Source organism: Phyllopteryx taeniolatus, chromosome 16 (assembly GCF_024500385.1).
Source record: "Phyllopteryx taeniolatus isolate TA_2022b chromosome 16, UOR_Ptae_1.2, whole genome shotgun sequence".
In the NCBI taxonomy this organism is placed as follows: domain Eukaryota; kingdom Metazoa; phylum Chordata; class Actinopteri; order Syngnathiformes; family Syngnathidae; genus Phyllopteryx; species Phyllopteryx taeniolatus.
In genome coordinates, this window is record NC_084517.1 from 21789769 (window position 1) to 21813545 (window position 23777).

General features: G+C 44.2%; 4 protein-coding genes across 7 annotated transcripts; 3 read left to right on the forward strand and 1 right to left on the reverse strand.

Annotated features, from left to right (window-relative positions):
• The first annotated feature begins 3132 nt into the window (after positions 1–3132).
• Positions 3133–6624, forward strand: rasd2a (RASD family member 2a). The gene is made up of 2 exons (XM_061749559.1): positions 3133–4320; positions 5885–6624. The coding sequence occupies exons 1-2, from the start codon at positions 3825–3827 to the stop codon at positions 6394–6396; spliced, it is 1008 nt and encodes a 335-aa protein (XP_061605543.1). The 5' UTR covers positions 3133–3824; the 3' UTR covers positions 6397–6624.
• A 1535-nt stretch (positions 6625–8159) lies between these two features.
• Positions 8160–14717, reverse strand: rsad1 (radical S-adenosyl methionine domain containing 1). 3 transcript variants are annotated; one of them, XM_061749551.1, is made up of 10 exons: positions 14424–14715; positions 14016–14190; positions 12757–12890; positions 12473–12677; positions 11178–11543; positions 10705–10768; positions 10494–10641; positions 10205–10259; positions 9018–9121; positions 8160–8933 (listed from the first exon to the last, which is right to left on the reverse strand). In XM_061749551.1, the coding sequence occupies exons 2-10, from the start codon at positions 14172–14174 to the stop codon at positions 8828–8830; spliced, it is 1341 nt and encodes a 446-aa protein (XP_061605535.1). In that variant the 5' UTR covers positions 14175–14190; positions 14424–14715; the 3' UTR covers positions 8160–8827. The 3 variants fall into 3 exon arrangements, with proteins under 3 accessions (XP_061605535.1, XP_061605536.1, XP_061605534.1); XM_061749552.1 differs by having other exon boundaries at positions 12590–12677; positions 14016–14717; XM_061749550.1 differs by having other exon boundaries at positions 14016–14712.
• An 11-nt stretch (positions 14718–14728) lies between these two features.
• LOC133466141 (GTPase IMAP family member 9) lies at positions 14729–18049 on the forward strand. 2 transcript variants are annotated; one of them, XM_061749557.1, is made up of 2 exons: positions 14729–14865; positions 16856–18049. In XM_061749557.1, exons 1-2 carry the CDS (start codon positions 14832–14834, stop codon positions 17878–17880), a joined length of 1059 nt encoding a protein of 352 aa, XP_061605541.1. In that variant the 5' UTR covers positions 14729–14831; the 3' UTR covers positions 17881–18049. The 2 variants fall into 2 exon arrangements, with proteins under 2 accessions (XP_061605541.1, XP_061605542.1); XM_061749558.1 differs by lacking the exon at positions 14729–14865 and adding an exon at positions 15927–16102.
• Positions 18050–18173: 124 nt separating this feature from the next.
• Positions 18174–21887, forward strand: btr02 (bloodthirsty-related gene family, member 2). Its single transcript, XM_061749553.1, has 7 exons — positions 18174–18309; positions 19012–19286; positions 20283–20360; positions 20454–20705; positions 20778–20925; positions 21006–21032; positions 21343–21887. Exons 2-7 carry the CDS (start codon positions 19017–19019, stop codon positions 21885–21887), a joined length of 1320 nt encoding a protein of 439 aa, XP_061605537.1. The 5' UTR covers positions 18174–18309; positions 19012–19016.
• The last annotated feature ends 1890 nt before the right edge of the window (positions 21888–23777 follow it).

Here is a 23777-nt window from a genome sequence, read left to right on the forward strand (position 1 = left end):
GGCTTCGTTTGGATTCTCACCGATCAGGTCGGTCGAGCTCGACTTCATTGCTGGTGTGCCGACACGCCCGCCCTCCCTCCCCTGCGTCTTTTATTTCTCCGGAAAACAGATGCCCGGGCATTCTTTGTTTCCCAACAAAGCCCGCGGAGGTCAGCGCAAGGAGGAAGGGCGTGTGCAGATGGGAGGAGGGGGCACAAGGGGGGAGCGAGTACTGCAAGAGACACAAACAGAAGCATGTTTAAGACACTACAAAACGAAAAAAAAACAAAAAACAAAGTCATGTTTGATGCTAAGCACTGATTACATTCACGCCATTCTTTGAAGCTTGACCCTCAAGTCACTTCGGTCTCTTTGCTGTCCTCTAGTGGTGGGTATTCAACGTGCAGCACAATTGGTGTCTTGGAGAAAGAAAGTAGCAGCGTCATGCTTTGGGGCTGTTATTCTGGGGCCTTAGTCAAGGTAGAGGAAATTATGAACAGTTTCAAATAGCAGGCAGTGTTAGAACAAAACCTTCAGGTTATTGTTAGAAAGCAAAAAAGAACGTCACTGGAACAGCTCAACTTTATGCACACATTTCTCTTTTTCCCCTCTTGAGAAAAACTATGCTCAGTAGAGGGCAAAAGTATACAGTCACTTGCCTGTATTTAGTGTCATATTGAGCAATAGTCCAGCCAGACATGAATCATTTAAAATCATTTCTTTTACAGTTATACTGTAGTCATTAGCACATTTCTAACACTATTCATTTGTGTTTAATCAATCTGTTATTTTACACTTTTTAAGGTTTTAACATATGCATTAGTATTTTTTTATATTTGAGTGCATTATCAGAAGATGGAGGGATGGGATAGCTGAAGCAAAACTTGTTGTTGTGTACACCTGAAGTTTGTCCCTTCAATAATGCCCCCCGAACCCTCCCCAGCGTAATCGGTTACGACATGCATTCGTTGGTCACATTCTGAAGAGAGACACAATAAATGCAGGCATGTAATTGTTTCCCGTGTCCTCATTAAAAATTAGTTACCATTAAAAAAACAAAAGTATATAACACTCTGGGCTGCTCCATGTTTGTTGTTTGATGGTTTATAATTAGCGTGGCATCGATGGTAATCTTATTGACATGTCCAACCAGGTCCCTCTGCAGGTCACTTATTAATATTACAGTCAATTGAGCGCATAATAATACACCAACATTGCGGCGGGTCTTTGCGATGTGACTATTGCGCACACATACATTGCGATGACGATGCTCAAACTATATATTTGGAATGTGATTGGGTAACATTGAACTGAGTTTGTAACAAAGTAAGAATTACTAAGTAATTGTAACTTTCCGGACCCGTTTCCGGTGAGGGTTGGACTCCGCCACGGCTGCCCTTTGTCACCGATTTTCTTCATAACTTTTATGGACAGAATTTAAAGGAGCAGCCGAGGCGTAGAGGCGGTCCGGTTTGGTGGCCGGTGTATTGGATTCCTGCTTTTTGCAGATGATGTGGTTCTGTTGGCTTCATCAAGCCGTGATCTCCAACTCTCACTGGAGCGGCCGAGTGTGAAGCGGCTGGGTGTGAAGCGGCTGGGATGAGAATCAGCACCTCCATGTTGTAAGAGTTTCTTTTGCAATAAAAAGAATCAAACACAAAGCCTTTTCAGGCTCATTAATAAATGATGGCACTGCTGTGATGCCGGATTGAAAAAAAACTCATCGTGTTTGGTGAATCATCGTGCAGTGCGTGAGCTGTTTCTCTGCAGTTCGTGATCGCTGCAGGGGAAGAAATGGGGCTTGGGGGGAGTTGGGGGCTTCCACACCTCGACATTAGGTACATTTGTGCAAGCAAGAGATGTACAAATCAACAAGCCTTGACAATTGAACAATATTAGAATTGCGTAGCACTGCACAGAATCATATTGAGGTCTTTCTCATATTTTGATTCTGTTCAGAATTCAACCAAAATGTTTACGTGGAAAAAAATGCCTCCCGCTCAGTGAATGTGTGCGTTTTGCTTTTTCTTTGGCTTTTTTTTGTGATGCTATTAGAGAAGGTTACCAGGGATGGCAAACTTGGAAGCTAAAGGCTGTATGAAGATCCAGCGGCCAGACTAAACTGTCTGAAACACTACCGTGTATAAATCAAAGAGTAAGCAGAGCTGCAGTGAGTTTTGCTAGATGCACAGATTAGCGTTCGTTTATGGCATGAGCGTTTGATAAGCGGCACATGCTGCATTTGATTCTTCAGTAAAGTTAGTGGATTCGAGAAGGTGTTTATGTTGGGGGATATACCACATACACACAGTGCAGTGCGTGAAGTGCTGCCTCCAAGAGTGAAAACACGTGAAGCATACTGTCAAATCAAACATGAAACAAAGAGAATTAAAGGTTTTATATTTAACAAAACAACATAATTTTGCTTTACGAAAGTATGCGAGCTTAATGATAACACATAATGGGAAACGCCATAGACGGGCTAATGAAACGATGCATCGATATTGTGGTAGTTCTAAGCAACTTATATTTGAACACAAACGGAAGCAACACATGTAGACTGACAATATCATAATGCTTAGGAGGCATATATTATTTATGCTCTGCAAAAAACGACGACTATTACTGCAGCTTAGTTGCGACGCTCTCTTTCTGTGCTTCATCATTGAATCGACGTGTTGTATGTCCCCACACAATGCCCACTGAATTAATGCATGAAGTTATTATGCATAAACGGTTTAATTCTTTACATTCTATGTAATTGTTATCACTGTATGTTTCAATAAAGTACGATATTGTAGAGTGCTAATTTCAATTGAAAAACACATTCCCGAAAATCTTGTTAGTGTTGTTTTTTGGGGTAGCTGTAATGGATTCATTTATACTATGCGATAAATGTTTTCCACCTGACATCCATCGCAGCCTGGTCATCCTGGAAGGGGGATCCCACTAGGCCCCATCTGCAGTCCCTTGTCAAGGTTTCGTATTTCTCCCCAAATGGGCTTTTTGTTTTTTCCGTGCCCGATTGGTGGGTTTAGATCAGGGGATGTGTCAGCTGTGGGCCTGCAAAGCCCTTTGCGACTCTTTTGTGGTTAAGGGCTATACAAATAAACTTGGCTTGACAAAAAAAAAAAAAAAAATGCTATAAGGACAAAACATGTATTAAAAAAAATATTTTCACTATATATTTTTTCAGTCAAATATACAGCAGGTCACACTGACCCATGAATGTTTTTGGTTTAGCAACAAAACTAACGAGTAAAAACACAACCTATAAAGGTTTTATGACAACAAATGGAATGAATCATTTCACTATCACATTATTCCCTATGGAAGAAATTGTTTCTGAAAGCATCTTGAAAGTCAACACATCTCGGAAACGACTGCGTTTGTTTTGGATACCATTAAATAGTGCCACAGAATAACATACAAATCACCCAAAACAACATCCAAATCCAAACGGTCATCGAGGCAGAGAGCTAGAAAACAGAAGGACGCTGCTCAGAAGGCTTATCCTTCCCGTAACCGTGACGACAAGAATGCCGGCAGTCTATTGATCCACAGTGAGACAGCAAACACTTTTAGGGGGAAAATGACACGACGTGAGCTGCGAACAAGTCAGGCCGCTTTCCATCGGCTGACCTGACTCAAATCCAATCGGAGGTGGGAGGGGGCTTGTGTCTATAAAAGGAACATGTTCCCTGGATGCGAGCGGATGACGCAGGCCGCGTGCTCGGCGTGGGAGGATAAAAGTCCACATTCGGCTCTGCTCGGCACGCACATGGCCACGCCAGCGAGCCCAGCTCACACGTCCTGATATCGATGACGAGCGAACCCAGGCGAAGATGAACACCACCGAGAGGTTCCACCTTCCCGCTGATGGCGTCCTCGAAATGTTCAACACCCTCAGCGGGCATCCTCTCCCGTCACGCCCGGCCCTCAGCCCCGGGGTCCAGCAGAAGCACCCAAAGATGTCGCACCGGTCAAAGACAGGCATGGGTCTCCTGGAGACAGTCAAAGGGCAATGGAGGCAGCAGGACAAGAGAGGAACGCGGGAGGAGGACTCCGTCGCCGGCGAGGCACGGAGATGCGCCGACGTGCCGGCTGCCGTCAAAGCCAGGAACTGTCACAGAATTGTGGTGCTGGGCGCACCCGGGGTGGGCAAGACCAACATGGTCAGGCGCTTCCTGGGGGAAGAATTCCAAGAGAAGTACGAGGCCACGGCCGAGGACTTTCACAGGAAACTGTTCCACGTCGGCGCCGAGACGTACCAGGTGGATCTCCTGGACGCCGCCAGGGAGAGAAACTTCCCGGCAAAACGGAGGCTTTCCATACTCACAGGTGAAGACAAGAGTCCACTATTACTACAATTAGTAGTCCTTTTCATTCTAATATCATTCTTCTGACTGTGTGGATACTGACAGGATCGTTTACACTTTTGGTGACATCATCAGTACACTTCTAGCTTTTTAGTTTCAAAAAAAGCAAAAAATATTATGACGATACCTAGTCGTGGTAGTAGTAAATGTTTAATTATCATATCATTTTATTTTTAGATTCCTAATATTATATTGTATATTTGAAAACATATTTTGTATATTTTCTTGTGTCTTGTGCGACTGCCTAGTCAAGCATGTTGCTTACATAGTATTTTGTTCATATATTATTATTTTGTACACATCCTTGATGTGTATGTATAAACAATCAAATCTTTTATTATTCATGTGGCTACAGTCATGCATTGACAGATTTTGAAATCGAATTTTATCACTTGCTTATTTTAATATGTATGTGAAAAGAATAAATTAAATCATTTACAGTAATGTAATATTTTTTAATTTTGTAATATTAAATGTTTTTTTTTTTATTCTTTTTTATTTAAGTTGCGCATTGACAATACAGTGAACCCTCCATTCACCCGAACGTGAATTCCAAAAAATCCGCAAACTACAGGGGTTGCACAAAAATTGTTTATAATTGCCAATATTAAAAGCATAAACCATAATATACCAAAAACTGATCTCAAAACACTTGGGAAGAAGCTCATTGCATTTCAAAGGCTTAAAAACATATTGTACTGTATTTGGCCCAAAAAAAGATGCAACTAGGCGCTAGGTTCCCCCCCAAAAATGATCTTACCTTTTTGACAATAAAATATGCAACTCGCCACTCAAGACGTATTTGTGTATTGATATAAAATGTATCGGTCGGAAACATTGGACTTAATTTCCCCCAGAAGTCGAGATCAAGGACGGTAAAAAATAATGTTCCAATGGTCAGAGCGCTTGCTAAGCGATCAATAAGATTGCTCTGATTTCATCACAGCCCCTTGTGGCCATATTTGGCATTGATGGTACAGTATGCTTTATTGTTAATCCGCAACATTTGACGTAAGCTGTAATAATCAAAATATGACATACACATTTTTTAAAAACTCATGATATATTTCACTCTGAGTGTGTAGTGCAACTCTAAAATATGATTTTGACTTTTCTAAATTATACACTATTCTAATTCATTGAGGTGTACCTGTATATGCCTCTGAGTGTTGTTATATTGTCTGTCGACATGTGTTGCTGCACTGTTTGTGTTCAAACTATAGCTATGACATTAGGACATTGATTACAGTCTTTGTTATCCTGTCTATGGCGTTTTGCATTGTGCGATAGCATTAAGCTATCGGCAAGCCTTTTTTTTTTTTTTTTAAATGTTCACCATCTTCCAAACTTATGCTTGTTGTGAAGCAAGTTGAGTTCGCTGCCAGTATCGTATTGCAAAATTTTGTCCGTAAGTCAAAGCAAAAGGTATCGCGGTATATGCTACGTTTCTACCGATACAGTTTTGAGCAACACAAGGTTTTGGTCACATTTAAATGCTGAAAATTCTTTGTTTTTCCCGCCTCCAGGTGACATCTTCCTGCTCGTCTTCAGTTTGGACAAGAAAGAGTCTTTCAGTGAAGTTTGCGAGCTGCTCAGTGAGATCAGAGTCGCCAGGACAAAGTTGCTCAAGTCCAAACGTCCGCCGAGATTGCCGGTCGTAGTTTGCGGCAACAAAGCGGACCTCGACGCTCAGAGAGTCGTCAGCCGCTCCGATGTCACCGAGGCCTTGGCCCGGGACGTAGCCTTCTTCGAAACCTCGGCCAAGCGCGGCACGGCGCTGGAGGCCGTGTTCCGGGAGCTGGCCGTCATGGGCGGCCTGCCCGACGCGACCGCGCCGTCGCGCCATCGGCTCGTCTCCATGGTGACCTACCAGTCGCTGTGCCAGCGCGGCCGCGGGCGGAGCCGCACGCCGGGGGAGGCCGCGCCCTGCGCCGCCGTCGACCCCTTGGCGCGGCGGCCCAGCTTCGGCAGCGACCTGCGGCTGGTGCTTGGATCAAGCGCCAAAGCCAACAAACCCGAGAGGTGTCAGATTCAATGAATCGCGAGCCCTCTCCACAGAAACCAATTGTGGTAGTATGCTACAATGTTGCATTATGTAAGGAGTTATACTCTATATAGCACTTGGCCGGACCAGTGCATTCCTACTTTTTGTATATACTCTACAATTTTTAATATCTCCAGCCAAAGGACATGCATGTAAATGTTTCTTGAACACATTGATGATGATGATGATAAACAAATAAATAAAGAAGGAAAACAAGCTTAACAGACTCCTGCTTGTTTTTGTGCGTTGTTCTGTCATGGTCATAAGAGCCCAAATAATAATAATAAACGGGTCATTTGATGCTATAATAAAACTTTGGCTACATTCATGACGTGGATTCCATATAAAGGTCCGGCTCGTAAGGAGTCACTGTTTCCAGGCAGTGATGCAAAAACAGTTCTTCAAGTGTGTGCGTGCGCGTGTGGGGAGATGAGATGACGCAGATGCGTTGCGAATACACACAAACGGCACCCACGAACGCGAAGGACGAGTACCACGGAGGAGGTGTGAGTGTGACCGTGTGAGTCAGCGCCAGTGGTCCAAACACACCGACCACTTCATTAGGAACACATCAGCGGTACCACGAAGGACAATCATGCTCAGTTTCTAAAGGCAGACAGTTCTTGTTGTGGCTCTTTGTTTGTGAGACCGTGCGTGCGTTAACCCTGCTGTTGCGCAGCGGGTCAAATTGGCCTGTTTTAAAGTTTATAAATCGAGTCAAAAAATATTATTTTAAAAGTTACAAAATTTACGATAAAACCTGTTGGTCTCATTTTTGTTATTTTTAATGCATATTCCTTTTAGTTATGAATTTGCACACACGCATACATGGTATATTATATACAGTCCCCTCCAAAAGTATTGGAACAGCAAGGTCAACTCCTTTGTTTTTGTTGTATACCGAAGACATTTGGGTTTCAGATCAAAAGATTCATATGAGACAAAAGTTCAGAATTGCAGCTTTTAGTCCCTGGTATTTACATCTCGATGTGTTAAACAACTCAGGACAGAGCACCATTTGTTTGAAACCACCCACTTTTCAAGTGAGCAAAAGTATTGGAACACGCATGATTAGATTAACTTCAAGTGAATAAGATTGAATATGTGCGACTGGCTGACGACCAGTTCAGGGTGTACCCCGCCTCTCGCCCGAAGATAGCTGCACGCCCGCGACCCTAGTGAGGATAAGCGGTACGGAAAATGGATGGATGGATGGAACATTGAATATTTGGTGGCATAACCCTTTCTTGCAATAACTGCATCAAGCCTGCGACCCATTGACTTCACCAGACTGTTGTATTCTTCATTTGAAATGCTTTTCCTGGCCTTTAATGCAGCCTCTTTTAGTCCTTGCTTGTTTCTGGGGCTTTCTCCCCTCAGTCTCCTCTTCAGGAGGTAAAATGCATGCTCTATTGGGTTAGTCTATTCGCCAGTCTAAGACCTCCCACTTTTCCCCCCTAAAGACGTCCTGTGTCGTGTTGGTAGTGTGTTTTTGGTCATTGTCTTGTTGCATGAAACCCAAATGTATACAACAAAAACAAAGGAATGGACCTTGCCGTTCCCATACTTTTGGAGGGGACTGTATATAATATAAATGTATATAGGAGAAAAAGGCAATTCCAATATGACCCCAACCACCCAAAAGTATAAGTTAATATCAAATATTAGAAACAGCTCCCAGTGTGATGCAGTGAAGTTGTACAACACTACAAAGGACCACAATAATAAATATAATGGAAAGTCATAATTCAAAAAAGTGAGTTTTTTTGTTTTTTTTTAATCTTCGTTAAGGTAGAATTTCCTATTCTTAATCAACTTATTAGGAGAGACGAAGTGCTCCAGCATTAATAAAGGGGATATTGTATGGATGTAAAGGAAGACAATTATTCAATGTAATACATCCCAAGAGAGCCAACCACTGATTATTTATAATAGGCTGATGCTAGTAAATGTTCTCATTACATCTAAATGTTTATGTTTTGTTGTGCATATTCTTTGAAATACGAAGGGACTGCAATGATTTAAATTGTGTCCCATGTTTTTATGAGCAGGCCACCAGATGAGGCGTGCTGAACCGTCAAACGTGACAAGACGGCGGCCACATTAATTCACTCTCAAGATTTGAAGTCAGAAGTGTCTGCACGTTTTCTATGGGGAAACATAATGAGATCATCAGTATGCTGGTCATGGTGTCTTCTGGAACACACACACACACACCAAAATGGTTGAAAGCTACTTTCTTATTAAAGCATTTCTGAAATGGCAGAATAATATGTCCAGGATAGGACAAATGAGAATAATCCATGTCCATGATTTTCCTGTGTAGATTCCAGTAAGACATGACTGCATTTCGATGTTTAAACTGTCATATTATGCCGCAGTTGATTGAAATGAAGAGATTCTTGAGGTAAGACCAACGCTACCATCATGACTTGGCAGATTCCACCGTTTGCTGTCTTTCCAGTTCCAGCAGCAGAGTCGGCAGCATGCTGTCCAGTAACGCCAGACCATCCCGGGAGCAGTGCAGTCCTCTGAAGAGGAGATGAAAAACGAAAACAAACATGTGACGTGATTCTGGCACCGGTGCCAAGCAATTTAGTGGGTCAAGTCGTCACCCGTCATCCAGGGTCAGCTGGCCACGGTGGAAGAATTCTTGGACGTCAGCGGATGAGCCGAAGATGTCACGGAGGCCCAGCTGTGGACTGAACAGCTGCCAGTGCTGTTAAATGCCACAGAATGTACAATTACATTCTGTACAGTCCCGCGAAAAAAGTATTTGCCCCCTATGTTATTTCATAGTGTCCCCACTTTAAGCTCGTCAAACAAATGTAAATATCAGACAAAGACAACCCAAGTAAAAAAAAGCCGATTTGAATTGATTGTATTTATTCAGGGGGAAAAAATAAAAATAAAAACTATCTGGCCTTGTGTGGAAAAAGTAATTGCTTGCGAAACTTGAATGACCCACAGGAGATTTAATGCGCAGATCTGATGAGTATACTGTAATAATCTGTGGACTGAGTAGCGAGCCTTGTGAAATGCCACCAGTTTTCTGCTGTAACGGCAAGTAATTGTAACATTTACGTAGAGTTCTATGTAAAAAACAACTGCTAGTATCTATCTACAGGGAGTCCCCAGTTTACGATGGGAGTTCTGCTCCTGCGGCGGAGACGCAAACGGATAATGCTGTAGTCAACCACCAGCTTCCCTTTCTATGACAAAAAAATTCTAGGCCATGAAAATGAAAAGCTGTAAGGACGGCGGTAGTGAGCTTGCATTCTTGTGCCGCGTGATGACGTATTCTTACATTGCTGTGCAAACTACTTCAGTGCCCACAATTCGTAACCTTGAAACCTTGTTTATGTCTGTAACCTCATAAACCAGGGACTCTATTCTTATGTTTATATTATCTCATAATGTAAATTTGCACAATTGTCATTTTTGTATCTATCTTATCTCCTAAAGTAATTGTGCACAATCGTCAAAATTACTTTATGAGATCAAATGCGTTCCCTGGTTTATGAGGGTACAGAGACATAAAAGTGGCCCTACTTGCAAGACTTGTGGAACACCACTAGTTTTCTACTGTAACGCCAGGCAATTTTCGCATTTATGTAGAGTGCAATGTAAAAATCTGTGTCCCTAGTAGAGACCCTTGTGGAACATGAAATGAAAAACATTACTTACTAGGCAATAAGTATAAATCAATCACAAAAACGGAAAGTTCGGCAGTAACTGAGTGTGATAAACCAAGGACCCCCTGTAATTGACCGTGTGTTGTATGACAGTTTTACTGCGTGACCTTGTGCGTGATGCCTTCTGTCATTCTCAATCCCATCACCAACACCTCCTCCAATCTGCCAAACAGAAAAACATAGTGACTATAGTTCAGAAATGACAGGAACATGACAGTGCCTGTCAATGTGCTAATACATTCTTTCACATGGACAGCACGATTGAAAGGACGCATACGCGCAGCGACCTCAAAGACATTCGTCAGGCGGTGGCGTGCGCATGTTGTTTGTTACAATTCACAATGTGTGCGTCACGTGTCACACGACACGACTGTGTGCGTTCGTGCAGAAACTCACAGTGCAAGATGGCCAAGCTGAATCCTCCTCCGAGTCCCGTGTCCGTGCCGCCGGACCTCGCGGATCCACACGTCCGGCTCCAGCGTCTGGGTGCGGGCCTCTCGGTGCGCGCCTCCAAGCCCGAGAGGAACGAAGCGCCCGTGTGCTCCTGTTACGGAAAAGAAACTGTCAGCGTTGCCTTCAAGGACCACGATTGTGAATAGTAGGTTACCTGGACCAACACCGATGTATTGTCTTCCCTTCCAGTAGCTCATGTTGTGATGGCTCACTTCACTCTGCAGAAATCAAATCAATTTTACCCATGAAATTAATTTTAATACAACGTTCTACTCGCCAAATTATATATATTTTTTAACATGTTTTTGATAAAGAAAAATTTGGGACGCAACACAAAGCAAAAAAATCCATGGACGAAGTGAGGGTTCATGACTCGAAAAACTTGTAAGTTGGAGCAACTTGTATCTATAAAGAAGATGGCACAGAAGCCCTGTCCAATAGAAAAGTAATACGTCGGCGCGGTCTGTTGAAGTGAGGAGAGGAGCTTCTATGAGACAAGCAAAAGCCCAGTTTAGTATAACATTAATGCTTTGGCACCATCTTGTGATATCTACAAGTAAATGTATTTTTCTTGGGTGTGTATTTTCGCTATTGGCGGCAGGGCTCGTTATTGTGCAGTCAACTCACGTTTCTGGCAAAGTTTGACACTTCATACTGCTCAAATCCGTGCCGCTGCAGCGTCCTCCTGGCGCTCTCGTACATCTCTGCCATCACATGGTCGCCGGGCAGCGTCACCTCGCCGCCTCGTATCTGTTTAAACAGCAGGGTGCCTCGCTCGGGCGTCAGCTGGTACAGGGACACGTGGTCGTCACACAACTGCAACAGCTCTGACAACTCCGCCTCCCATGATGCCAGGCTCTGCCCGGGCCGCCCGAACATGACGTCCACAGACACCTTACCCGGGCGCAACCTGCGAGCCTCCTCGACGGTTTGCAGGGCGTGATGAGCGCTGTGGTCTCGGCCCAGTCTGCTTAAATCATCATTCTGGAGAGACTGGACAAAGAATTGTCACGTTGGGAATGTGTGCAATTGATTGTTGATTAATCTATTGATTCCCAACTGCTGTGTGGAAAATGATTGCACAATTTCAGTCAATTGGTCTGAAAACGATTTTTACATATAGTGACAGGCATAACAATGAAATGCTCTTCCACTAGATGGCAGGAGAATCAATTTGTCTTTCCATTCATACAACATAATAATAGCTTTACATTCAATTAAACAGGTCTAGATTTCAAACTGTAAATTTATGAGTAAATTAAGACGACATCATCAATATTTCTGTACAGTGGACCTCACTAAGCCCTGCCACAGATAGGGAATATCCAATTGACGCCCTCAAAAAAAAGGTGATAGATGCCACAACTTTAGTATAAGTTAAGCAACTTATTCAACATACTTCAGCATAGTTCCTTGGCACCAAAATGCCATAAAATAGCGAGGGGCAAGGTAATAATTATATTGCTGAGTAAGTCGGCGAATAATAACTCGCAGATACCAAACCGTGAATAGGCAGGGCTTCACATATATATAAAATATATATAAAAACACTTTTTGTGATACTTTTGTTATTGTTGTGCCTTGGCTCAACAAAGGTTGGAGAACAATAGAAGACAGTAATCCCACATTATTCGCAGGGATATAGGAACCGGGCCCTGACTGATTAACAACCACCAAAAAGCTTATAGTTACCTATAAATGTCACAAGATGGCACCAAATCACCTACTTTTTATGTCTAACATAAGCTCCTCTCACCACTTCAACATAGTTCCTTGAAACCAAGATAGCACCAAAGCACTACTATTAGCCAGTCCTTTGGCGGCATCTTGTGGCATTTAAGGGTATTTCAGAGCGAGCGAGAGAGAGAGAGAGCGAATTGCGAATCACAAATATGCAATGCAAAACAACATGTGACACTTACCTGGACCCCTATGGAGAAACGGTTCACCCCAGCGTGGCTAAAGTCCTTCAATTTTGCCCTTCCCTCAGGGGTGGGATTGACTTCGAGTGAGACCTCAGCTTGGTGTGCCAGACTCACCTGCCTGGAGACCGCTTCCAAAATGTCCGAGACAGTCGAGGGGTGCGCCAGGCTTGGGGTACCGCCGCCCAAAAACACAGAGGTGACGCTGCAAGGACAAAGCAGGTGAAAGGGAGAAAGAGTTTTGTGTATAATGTCTGATATAAAAAAAATAATGATTATCCTACCGGGACACCTGACTGAGCTGCAGCAGCGTTGCGACCTCCTGCTGAAGACACTGGCTGACTATGTGGTTATTGTCACCTTTGGGGATGTACTTGTTAAAGTTGCAGTAGGAGCACCGTTTCAGGCAGTACGGCCACTTTGAAAGGGAGGATGAATAGGACCATAATATCACAAAACTGAACTTGTGACAATATAGAGACGCTAATGTGCGACTTTGATGCTGGATTTACACTGCAGGTCCAAAGACCCAATTTTAATATAATTCCTATATTTTAAATCCCAGCATATATACAGTTCAGCATTCACCAATTTATCCATTTTGCTGATTGTTTGGTGGAGCTATTTATCCTCTGCCATTCTACAGAAAATTCAATCACTTATAAGCTATTGCTTCGGTGCCATCTGGTCGAGTGAGTTGAGGAGCTTTACTTTTACAAAAAGTAGTCCTTTCCCGCCATCTTGTGGCATAAACAGTGGTGCTTTGCCTTACAGTATGTGTTCCATGACCTTGCTCACAGCTCCAAATCTCAAATAATCTTTTCCCATTCAAACGGAGGGGATGTTTTTCAACTGTCAGCAGAGGGAGCTTCCACATCTCAAATTAAAAAGTAATTCTTCTCCATGGTCAGGAGCTTCTCCAAATTGAGTCATTCATTTGTAACATTGCAGTACAGCAAATTCTAAACACCTTTTCAGACACCAAGAATATTACACTAAATTTCTCCCTTTTCCAAAAATGTATAAATCATGCATATGATTCAGCATTAAGGATTCGACAGATTTTATTATTTTTCTTGTGATATTGCTAAAATATTTTACTGATAAAAGCTGTTTTCTGAAACCACCCCAATAGTCTAGCACACCTAAATGAAGGGTTATGATATAAAAATGTGCTAAATTATGTTAAGCCCCAAAATCCTATACCTATATGAATGTGTTGCTGCCTGATCGATCACTTTTGTTTATTATTCATTTTTCTTCTTGTCGTTATTGTTCATTCAGTCAGTTCTTTTTCATTTCGTTCAGTCAGTTTCCCAAAATAAAAAAATGTGGAACGTATAACATGTGCCATTTGTTTGTAAATTAAAGATTCCAAATAATAAAAAGCAGACATTTGTTTTGCTCCACTTCCGCATTGCTGAGTACTGGACGGTGGCCACAAAGGGGAAGAAAAGCGAACTAGACACGACTATTTTTTTTAAAAACAAATTTATATCAGTGTTAACATAGGGTCATTAAAGTATTAATAAATGTATCTTACGTGTATGTAGAGAGACGCCTCCTTCACAAGAATCTCACGTTGAGCCGATACGGCTCCGTCCTCGGTTAAAAATTGTCTGCTGTTGAGCGCAGACAAGCAGCGTTCGCCGGTGCCTGCCACTAGCACAGGTCCCGCTGCTCTCATCTTGTGCTTTATCATTTTATGTGGACGCGGTCTATTTGACAGCACAATGTACAGTCATTAGTGTCAAAGATGTCAAAGCCTGCTGACAAAGATGTGGCTCCAACTGCCCCGTTGAAATGGTAAATCTCGAAACACAATATAGTGGCAGAGTTTATTCCTTTGGCAAAATTCTACTTCGCCACATGTTTCAGTCTCCTCCCTCAAATTGTGTCCTCATCAGAATGCAGTTAAAAAGTCACCACTATAAGTTACTTCTAAACTTACTTGTAAAGGGAAATTTACGCTCCAAAGCGAGTAGTGTACCGTACTAGCATATTTGTGTCGCGCCGTGAAGTGTTCGAGCGGAAGCACGCATTGTACAAATATAAGGTCCGCTTCCAGATGTTCAAAATCAAGTTACTCCCAATAATGTGAATTCAACTTTTTTTTCTTGGGACTACAACATGTCCTGTAAAATAAAACATGGTTGTAATTAGGATCACTGTTGCTTTCCAATTTTAGCCAAAGCCCTGGAATTCGCCAAAAATGGCGGTTTCCGGTGGTGTCCTTAAATTAGTGTTTAAGCCAAACTTCTCTGCTGGTGGCTTAAGGACTGTCAAGCACTGACCAACCTAAATTCTCGTATTTGTTTGATGATTACATTGTATTAATGTATCCCCACCAGTGAATTCTATGTATACGTTTTATCTTGCCTCCACCGCTTCCAGTAAGTGTATGTTGGATGTTTGTTTGTTTTTTTGTTGTTTTTTTGTCCAATCAGATTTCAGCCAGAATGTGTTGCCTTGTGAATCTAACCTGCCCAGGACCTTCACAATCAGTAGTGCTGGCCAATTTAACCATCCATCCATCCAATTCCTGAACAGCATATCCTCACTAGCTAAACCATTATAACAATGGCACTGTTTCTTGAACCAATCACATTTCAAAGCGTCAGACCGCTGGGCCACAATAATGTCGGCATTTTTCCATCTTCTGATTGGTCGGTCAGAGTAAAAATTGTTACTGCCAGTTTTAACTAGCGAAACACGTTATAGTAAGCAGCACACATTACTGTAATGAAGGGCACCGGTACCAAATGCACAGACCACCACTGGAGGCTTCAAACCAAAATGGTCGACTTCCTGTTCAATTTCAGGCATGTACTTACATCCTTTTATAGTTGACATGCTCACCAAATTTTGTGCCAAAAGGCCCCCCAAAAGGTTATTCATACATTGGAGGAATAATAAGCAAAGCATCCAAAAAGGCTTTCGCACTAAATTTGACCTAATACATTGGAAGGTACTATTATGTAATTGAAATTTTGCTCCAAACAGATATGTTGCTTACATAATGGGAGGCGGAGATTCACATGAAATAGCTGTATTGACATGAGATTGTGTAATAGTGTCTGTATTTACATGTGGTGTCTTTGTAAACACTGACATGTAGTGTCGCGATGACGCCACACCAGGATACTATATTTAGAATCCACATTGGAGTTGGACTCGGACAAGACCAAATTAAATTAATGAGGTATTGATTATCCCGATTCGTCTAGCCGAGCGAGTGGCTATCAAAGAACTGCTTCGAACAACCGTGATGGGGGGAATCCACTAATTCCAATTAACTTGAGGTCAATTTGTTGTTGCGTCCAACAACCTGTAATCTTAAAATCGCACAGAATAGATGATGATTTTCATACTTAACAGACCATTCGGATAATAATTAAGAAGATGATTAAGCATGAAATGTGCATGGATGACCGTACTTCGCACCCCGAGGACATTTTCCACTTGGTATTCAATCCGGTACCCAGTTGCCAAACCAGACAGAACCACAAGCGGGAGAGCGAGCGAGGTAGCTGGACAGTGGGGAGAGAAAGAGAAGGGGAGAGACACACACATTTGGGGTGTCTTCTCGTGGTTGAAGCTTGACTAAACAAATGGAGAAGAGGAAAAAAGGTAAGGTTGCGTTAGGTACACAAACGTAATGTCTGCAGTCAAAGTGGTTTGCGGGTCACTGATTGTCAGAGTCAAATTATTGATCGTGAGCAGATGTGTCTTGGTTGTGGCATTACATATGTATGGTAAATTTTAGTGCATTTGGATCTCATGGAGGAACTGAATTTCTAACTTGAGGTGAAAAGCTTTGAGGAAATCCTGCGATAGATAGATACAAAATGTTGACATTTGGTGCTTTGCTGTCACAAAGGTTACAAAATAGGTTTGTTACATATGCATGCATGTAGTTGTTGTAATTAGTGGGAGCCCTGCGCTTGCCGGTCCCATCTTGGGGTAATGGGAGACACTGACAACCGAAGTGCGTTATTTCTCTTAATTCTACTCCATAATTTTATTTTGGTCTGCGTCATTGCAGAAATTCTGGCTTCACAAAGATATGAAGCGAGGATTAAGTGTTTTTTTGGGGGGGCGGGGGGGGGGGGGGGGGGGGGGCAATTTTGAAGCCTTCATTGCCTCATTTGCAAGCCTGTCGCCACATATTACCCAGATCGGGCTTGGTTATTTAAAGTAGGACTGCTGATATTGTCTCTTAGATGCAGCTTTCTCTTTTTTGGAACTTGTATGCTTTTCTTCTGTCTCCTCATTTGGCCTTTTCCCCTTTCTGAAGAAGCTCTGCTCTTTTGACTAATTTTGCCCTGGCAGCGGGGAACACAGTGCAAAGCAAGTTTTGAATGCAGAACTTCTTCTCCGCAGGGTCCTCCTTGGAACTGAGGCTGATGGTGGTCGGCAGTAGCGGACCATCTCAGTTCCAGCTGACCAACGCTATCCTGGGAAGGGAGGAGTTCCCCAAGGACACTACAAGCGTCTCTGGCAGCCGGAAGATTTTGGGGGAGCTGGCGGGGCGACGGGTTGCCGTGATCAGCGCCCCAAACCTCTATGATAAGGACATATCTCGTGTCAAGAGGAAGATGGAGCTGAGGAGGTCCAAGTGCCTGTCGGTGCCCGGGCCCCACGCCTTCCTGGTGGCCTTCGACATGGAGAAAATCTCGCCGAACGACATCAGGACCCCGCAGCTCATGATGAAACGTTTTGGAAGACGCTGTTTTAGACACTGCATCGTCCTGCTCGCCTATGACAGGAACCCGGACGGTGCCGCATTGGAGGGTACGGTGCAGAACAGCGACTGGCCCTTGAGGCATCTGATCGAGGACTTGGGCGGCCGCTTTTATATTTGTAACAAGGACTGGCGGGACCGCAGCCGCGAGCAGGAGCTCCTGCAGAAGATCGAGTGGATGGTGGCCTCCCTGGGCGGCGCCTGCTTCTCCAGCGGAACCTTCCAGAAAGCCGAGCGCAGCGTGAAGAAGGAGGAGAAGAGGCTCATGAAGAAGATGGCGGCGGATAACGAGAAGGCGTGGAGTGACCTGGAGAAGAAGTACCTGTCGGATGAGTTGTACCAGCGCAAAGACGCCCACACGGCCAGCGTGAGCGCCAAGATTAGGGCCAAGGCGGAAGTGGACAACGGCTGGCTAAGGACGTCCCTGGCGAGGGGGGTGAGCTCGGGCATGGTGGCAGGGGCCGTCATGGGGGCCCTGGTGGGCTCTATAGAGGGCCCGGGAGGGATGGTGCTGTACGGCGTCATCGGCGGGGCGGTGGGCGCGTCGGCGGGCGGTGCCGCTCAGGTGGCCACGAAGCACATGGAGGACAGAGTGGCGCCTCCCGCCAGACTCAACTTCAACTCCATCTTCATCAATCGCTTCTTCGCCACGCCGCGGCCCTGACAGCAGGCCCCAACATTACGAGCACCTGCACAATCTAATGTCCTGCAATGCTAATGTTCTACCTCTTCCAAACAATTCTGTTTGACTTTTAAAGTATTAAAATATAATTAATATTGAAAGTTTTTGTATTCGATTGTGTGGCTACACCTAATGAACTGTCCTGCACGGGCTATAGGATTCTGTTCGTGATTTATTATGTTTGAAAATCACAATACTTTTCGGCACCTGTAGTAAACCACATACCATTTTAAGGCCCAGCCTCCTGTCGTGTTTGCTGATTGAGGCGCTCAGATAACTTTCAGGGTGGAGTTTGTTTCGGCAGAGTGACTCAACACACCTTCGTGCCGCATAAAACATTAGAACTATACGGTACTTCCCTGTTTGTCTTGAGCCTGTGGAGAGACGCGAGCTGACTTCTGGACAGGACAGGTGAGGCTCCACTTCATTATACTTGTCTTTTTATGTACCCCTCATTCTTCTAGAATGTAACACTTCCTGCTCCATGGCACTTGAGGCATTTAAATAAACCGTGAACACGACAAATAATCAGTTTGCGGGAGGCCTCAGAGTCATTTCCCTACTTGCATTTTTGTGTTGCACATTAGCTCCTACGTGATGTGATCCAGTAGTCACCCATGTGTGTGACGTATACCTGTTTGTTCACATGCTTTGCATATTCTAAATAGCCGTGTCCATTCTTTGTAAGTTTGCACTTGATTGTTTAGCTCGATCTACACAACAATCCTGCTTAAAATGGACCGTGGGAAGCGCTCAAGGGATTTCACAGGGCAGGAGAAGTGTGAAACTTCGCGTCCCTGTCCTGCCCTTTTTTATGGCTCTTGGTACTAGCCTCAATGTTGGAATATGAGCATTTATATATATTTGAAATAAACTTAGTAACTCTAGTTTACTGTTTACAAAAAGAGCCATTTTCCCTTTGTATTTCTGTAGTACTGGGTAGTACCGCTTGCTAATGGTTAGCACGTCTGTGCTCGCATTTCTGCGGTTCGAAGTTCGAATCTCGACTCCGGCATTCCTTGTATTTAGTTTGGATGTTCTCCCTGTGCTTCTGTGGATTTTCTTTGGGTATTCTTTCTTCCTGCATCCATTCATCCCGGCTGCCCTTTCCAGCTCCGATGGCGTCGACCGTGGGCCTCCTCCCCGAGAAGTCTCTGCTCTGCTCTCTGTGCAAGGACATCTTCAGCAGTCCAGTCACCACCCCTTGCGGACACAGCTTCTGCCTGGCCTGCCTCAGCGACTACTGGACGTGGCACCAGTCCAGATACTGCCCGTGCTGCAGGAGACTCTTCGCCAACAGGCCCGACCTCAGCGTCAACCGCATCCTGGCCGAGATCTCGAACAATTGCAAGAAGACCAGACCGCAGAAACCACCAGATGAAGAGACGGTATGTTATCAGTTTCCATTTCAGGAGGTGGAGACAATCCCAGCTGACTTAGGGCGAGAGGCGCTGTACAACCTGGACTGGTCGCCAGACAATCTCAAGGAACATATCAATCATACACTGACATTCATACCTTCATAAAATAATGAATGTTTTGAGGATGTGGGAGGAAGCCAGAGTCCAGTAATCCCTCATTTATCGCAGGGGTTAATAGGCGAAACCCACGGAGTAGTGACCACAAATTTGGGGGATTATTAATATATTATTGGAAGAAAATAAACATCAATAAAAAACAAAGAGAAGATATGAAACTATTTAAATATGAAACAAAACAGGTGGAGGATCTCATGCTGAGTTGAAAGCCAAAGAATAAAAATGGGATTTAAGGTGAGTTTTGAAAATGGACGATTCGAGTTAGGTTGCTTCTCTAATGTGCAGAAGGAGGTCGTTCCACAGTTTGGGACCAGCAACAGAAAAAGACTTAGCCGTCGGTACGTCCAGAAGCAGCCGGTCAGCTGACCTGAAACACCGACCAGGAACAAGCTCAGACAGAAAAGATGGTCCTGTCCAGACCATTTTGAGATTTAAAAACAAACAAAAGAATCTGAAAATGAATTCTAAGTTGCACAGGCAGCCACTGGACGGAGGTTAGAATCAGTTAAAGTACGCGCTCCCTTTCATCTGATTGAACTGTTCCCCCCACCCAAGAATCCAAAGTGGTACAATCCAGTAATTGGCTGTCATTCCTTGTGAACCAGGAAGTGCCCAGCTAGCAAACAGACAGAATAACGAACACATATGGAGTGATCCATGATTTTGTTTTCATCTTTTGTCAGAGGACTTGGTTCTCTCTTTTTTGTCTTTTTCCATGTTGGTAACATTGAATTCCTCAACCCTACAACCAAAAATGGTACGGTCCCATTGTATATGGCAGCAGTATCTGACGGAATTGGAGGTTGTAGTTTAAAACACGTTTGTGATGATTGTTTGATGCTTTAGGTTACCAATGTAGACCAAATGATTCAAGAGAGGCTGCAGAAGATTGAGAGGTTGAAGAGTTCTCTTGAACTCCAAAAGGTAAGGTTTGAAAAAAAAACAAAAAAAAACCTAAATAATTCCTACATTACTTTATTTTACTCCCTCGATGATGATGCTGTGTCGTCCAATCAGAGCTCTTACCTCAGAGAGGTGAGAGAGAGCCATAAGGTCTTCTCGGCCCTCGTCCACGCCATGGAGAAGAGCCACAAAGCGGTGGTGGTCGCCATCGAGGAACGTCAAAAGGAGGAGCAGCAGAATGTCGAGACCCTGGTGAAGGAGCTGGAGCAGGAGATCCGGGAACTGACCAAGGAGACTGCGGAACCCGACTTTCTGGTTCCGGAAAAAAACTGTGATCAGCTGGATGAATTCCAAAGAGACTCCACGGTATTTACCTTCATCTTCCTACCATGACACATGATAGAACATTGATATTGACTACCTGTGTGTTTCTTACAGAGCATTGTACCTCCTGTGCAACCGGTCCAGTTGAAGGATTGGTCCATGGTTACCATAGAAGCCGACCCTTGTGTCGGGGTCACCAGGAGAGGGCTGTCGGAAATGATGGCCAAGATAAAGGTAGAAGTCAACAGGCTGTCCAAATCAGGTTGGTTGTTACAAATACTTCATTAAGCGTCTTGTGGTCTAATACACTGACATACTGACATGTTTCTATTTGCTTCGCAGAACTTAAAAGAATTGAGAGATATATTGGTGAGTTTTTATCTGGACAAAAATTAAAGTTTGTGTTACCTTATCAGAATAAAGCAAAGTTTACCTCTAAAGTCTGCTTGTTTGGATTTAGAAACAAATGTTCCCATAGTGAAATATGTAAATATTTCATTGACTAGCTAGAGACTAAATAGCCGTATTTTCTGGTTAGGAAGTGCGCGCGCTCCTATCTGGCCCCCTGGTCGCTCTGACGAAATTTTGTGGGCCCCCTCCATCATTTAATTTGCCCATCCCATCACTTGTGTTCCGCCGGCATCCAAGAGCTCATGCACTTTGACCTCCTTTCTTACAGTGGATATCAATCTAAGCGCCAAGACGGCCCACCCCTCCCTCTCGATCTCGGACGACAGAAAACAGGTGAGGCAGAGCGACAAGCGCCATGAGGTGCCGGACCACCCCAAACGCTTCGATCGCGTGGCCAACGTCCTCGCCAAGGAGAGCTTCAGCAGCGGGAGATCCTACTGGGAGGTGGAGGTCGGCGAGAAGACGGAGTGGAGCTTGGGCGCCGTCCGACAGTCCATCAACAGGAAGGGCCGCTTCACCGTGTGCCCGGCCAACGGTTTCTGGACTCTTAGCCTTAAGGCGGGCGGGCGGTACGTCGCCAACACCTCTCCGTCGAGCGCGGTGGCGGTGGAGCAGAGGCCCAGAAAGGTTGGCGTCTTTGTGGACTACGCCGAAGGCCGTGTGTCCTTCTACTGCGCCGAGACGGGCGTCCACATTTACACCTTCAGCGACACGTTCTCAGACAGCCTCCACCCGTTCTTCTGTCCCGGTCACCTGCACGGCGGCAAAAATGCTGACCCGCTCATCATTAGCTCCGGCTTTTGCAGCATCTGATCACACTGGAAAGAACGTAGTGGTTCTGTAGTGTCGACACATTCTATAACATGTCAAGGTTTTCCTTTACACTTGTCACTCTTGGGACAAAGGAGTCCCAAATCGTATGTGTCCTGTGTAAGGGGACTGGAAGGAACACTGGATAAGGTAGATAGCTGGACTTCGAGCAGAGGTTGTCCCCACTTGAAAGCATCAATGAAGCCAGAAGATGGGCAGACATGAGGCCAAAGCAGGACTGAGACAGAGGGCGAAGGAGGTGGGGTTGTTTGCGACCGAACAGCAGCTTATTGTGCTCGTACACCAGGCACCGGGAGACACATTGGCGCAGTGACACACGCACACACACACACACACACACGCCTGTGCACTGTCACATCGCCTGGGCAGCATCTCGTTGCCACTTGACGCTGATCGAGGCTCTGACGCCAACTCCCCCCATTGCACCTTGAAGACGTCAGACCACCTGATACGGTGAAACAGAGCCGCTGAGGACAGGGAGAGTCCAGTTTCAGGTAAATTATTCGAGTTTTTGGGTGGAATCACGAGAAAAATAGGTTTCTAGTCACATAAATGTAATCTTTGCTGCTGTCTTTATGTATAGCGGCGGAGGCCAAATGTTTTCCACTGAGGGCCACATAGAGGAAATGCTGTGTGCAGGGGCCATTTTGATGTTCTTCACCTTTTTGTTTATTACACACGTGAACACCAGCCTGATGTGCGTTGAGATATGTTCAGCAGTTAAATCTATTCAAAGAAAAACAGCCACTGCAGCAAATTGTTATTATTGGTATTAATATTCAACGTTTTCAATCAGGCTTTTTACACCCCTAATGTGAAAGAGTGGCAACAATAAGAGTACAAAGCTCCTCCTGATTGAATCCACTTGCTTAGATATTCATCTTCTGCATATGCCTGAATTGTTTTCTGAGAATTCATGAATTATTCACACAAAAAAAGAAGGACCTTATCGTTATGGACATCCACCGCTAACGTATTTGAGATGGGTTCTTTCTTCCGCAACGTTTCAGAGAAGTCGCTTTCGCTAAAGTCAGCAACTTCTTAATCGATATTCAAAGATTGTTAATATTATTGAAAAGTTTGATTCCCAGCAATAGTCAAATGTGGCTAGGGACTGACGTGGTTCTTGCTGTGGCCCACTCCAAAACAGCTCCATGAAAGCTCGCTTGTGTTCCCTCCCCGAGTGGCTCGGTGCTTTTTCCGAGATTAGCCGCTTAGCTCGACACCCACAGCCGCCGCCCGTCAAAGAAGGCCTTTCTCTGTGCTACTCCTTGGAATCCACGAAACACAGGCCCCGGTCTAAATAGTTATGCTAACCATATGCTTGATTAGTCTTTGAATGTGGTTAGAAACAAATACAATGTCCATCCATGGGTGAACTGGAGCCAACAGTGGATGTAAAAAGTCTACACACCCTGCTCAAATGCCAGGTTTTTCTGATACAACAAAAAATAAGACCAAGAGAAATCATTTCAGTTTTTTTTCCACCATTAATGTGACCTAAAACCAAATTGAAATAAACAACTATTTTCTATTTCCATGTAATACCCTCAATGATGCCGCCACCACGCTTCACTGCGGTGTGGCAATCGTGTTCTTTTAGCGATGACCAGTACTGTGTTTTTTTTGCCAAATATATCTTTTGGAATTCCGGTCCAAAAGTTACACCTTGGCTTCATCGCACCATAACAAAATCTCTCAAGCATGTGGGGAAATGTGTTAAGGTCTGAAATTCAAACCTAAGCCCTCTCTGCACCTTGCTCAGAAGTAGAATGTCATCAAAACATTTGTTTTTGGTCATTTTCTGGCCTGTAGATCACCCGTCCTGGTTTAAGCTGAGGAACATCATCACCTAGAGACCAAGGAGTCCGC

Coding starts and splice junctions, on each gene's coding strand:
- rsad1 (XM_061749551.1), bottom strand. CDS start 14,174: ATGATAAAGCACAAGATGAGAGCAGCGGGACCTGTGCTAGTGGCAGGC. Junction 11,544..12,472: donor GTTTCTCCATAGGGGTCCAG/GTAAGTGTCACA, acceptor TTCTTTGTCCAG/TCTCTCCAGAATGATGATTT. Junction 10,769..11,177: donor TGTCAAACTTTGCCAGAAAC/GTGAGTTGACTG, acceptor TGATTTCTGCAG/AGTGAAGTGAGCCATCACAA.
- LOC133466141 (XM_061749557.1), top strand. CDS start 14,832: ATGTATACGTTTTATCTTGCCTCCACCGCTTCCA. Junction 14,866..16,855: donor TCTTGCCTCCACCGCTTCCA/GTAAGTGTATGT, acceptor TCTTCTCCGCAG/GGTCCTCCTTGGAACTGAGG.
- btr02 (XM_061749553.1), top strand. CDS start 19,017: ATGGCGTCGACCGTGGGCCTCCTCCCCGAGAAGTCTCTGCTCTGCTCT. Junction 20,926..21,005: donor CAACAGGCTGTCCAAATCAG/GTTGGTTGTTAC, acceptor TTTGCTTCGCAG/AACTTAAAAGAATTGAGAGA. Junction 21,033..21,342: donor AAGAATTGAGAGATATATTG/GTGAGTTTTTAT, acceptor CCTTTCTTACAG/TGGATATCAATCTAAGCGCC.
- rasd2a (XM_061749559.1), top strand. CDS start 3,825: ATGAACACCACCGAGAGGTTCCACCTTCCCGCTGATGGCGTCCTCGAA. Junction 4,321..5,884: donor GAGGCTTTCCATACTCACAG/GTGAAGACAAGA, acceptor TCCCGCCTCCAG/GTGACATCTTCCTGCTCGTC.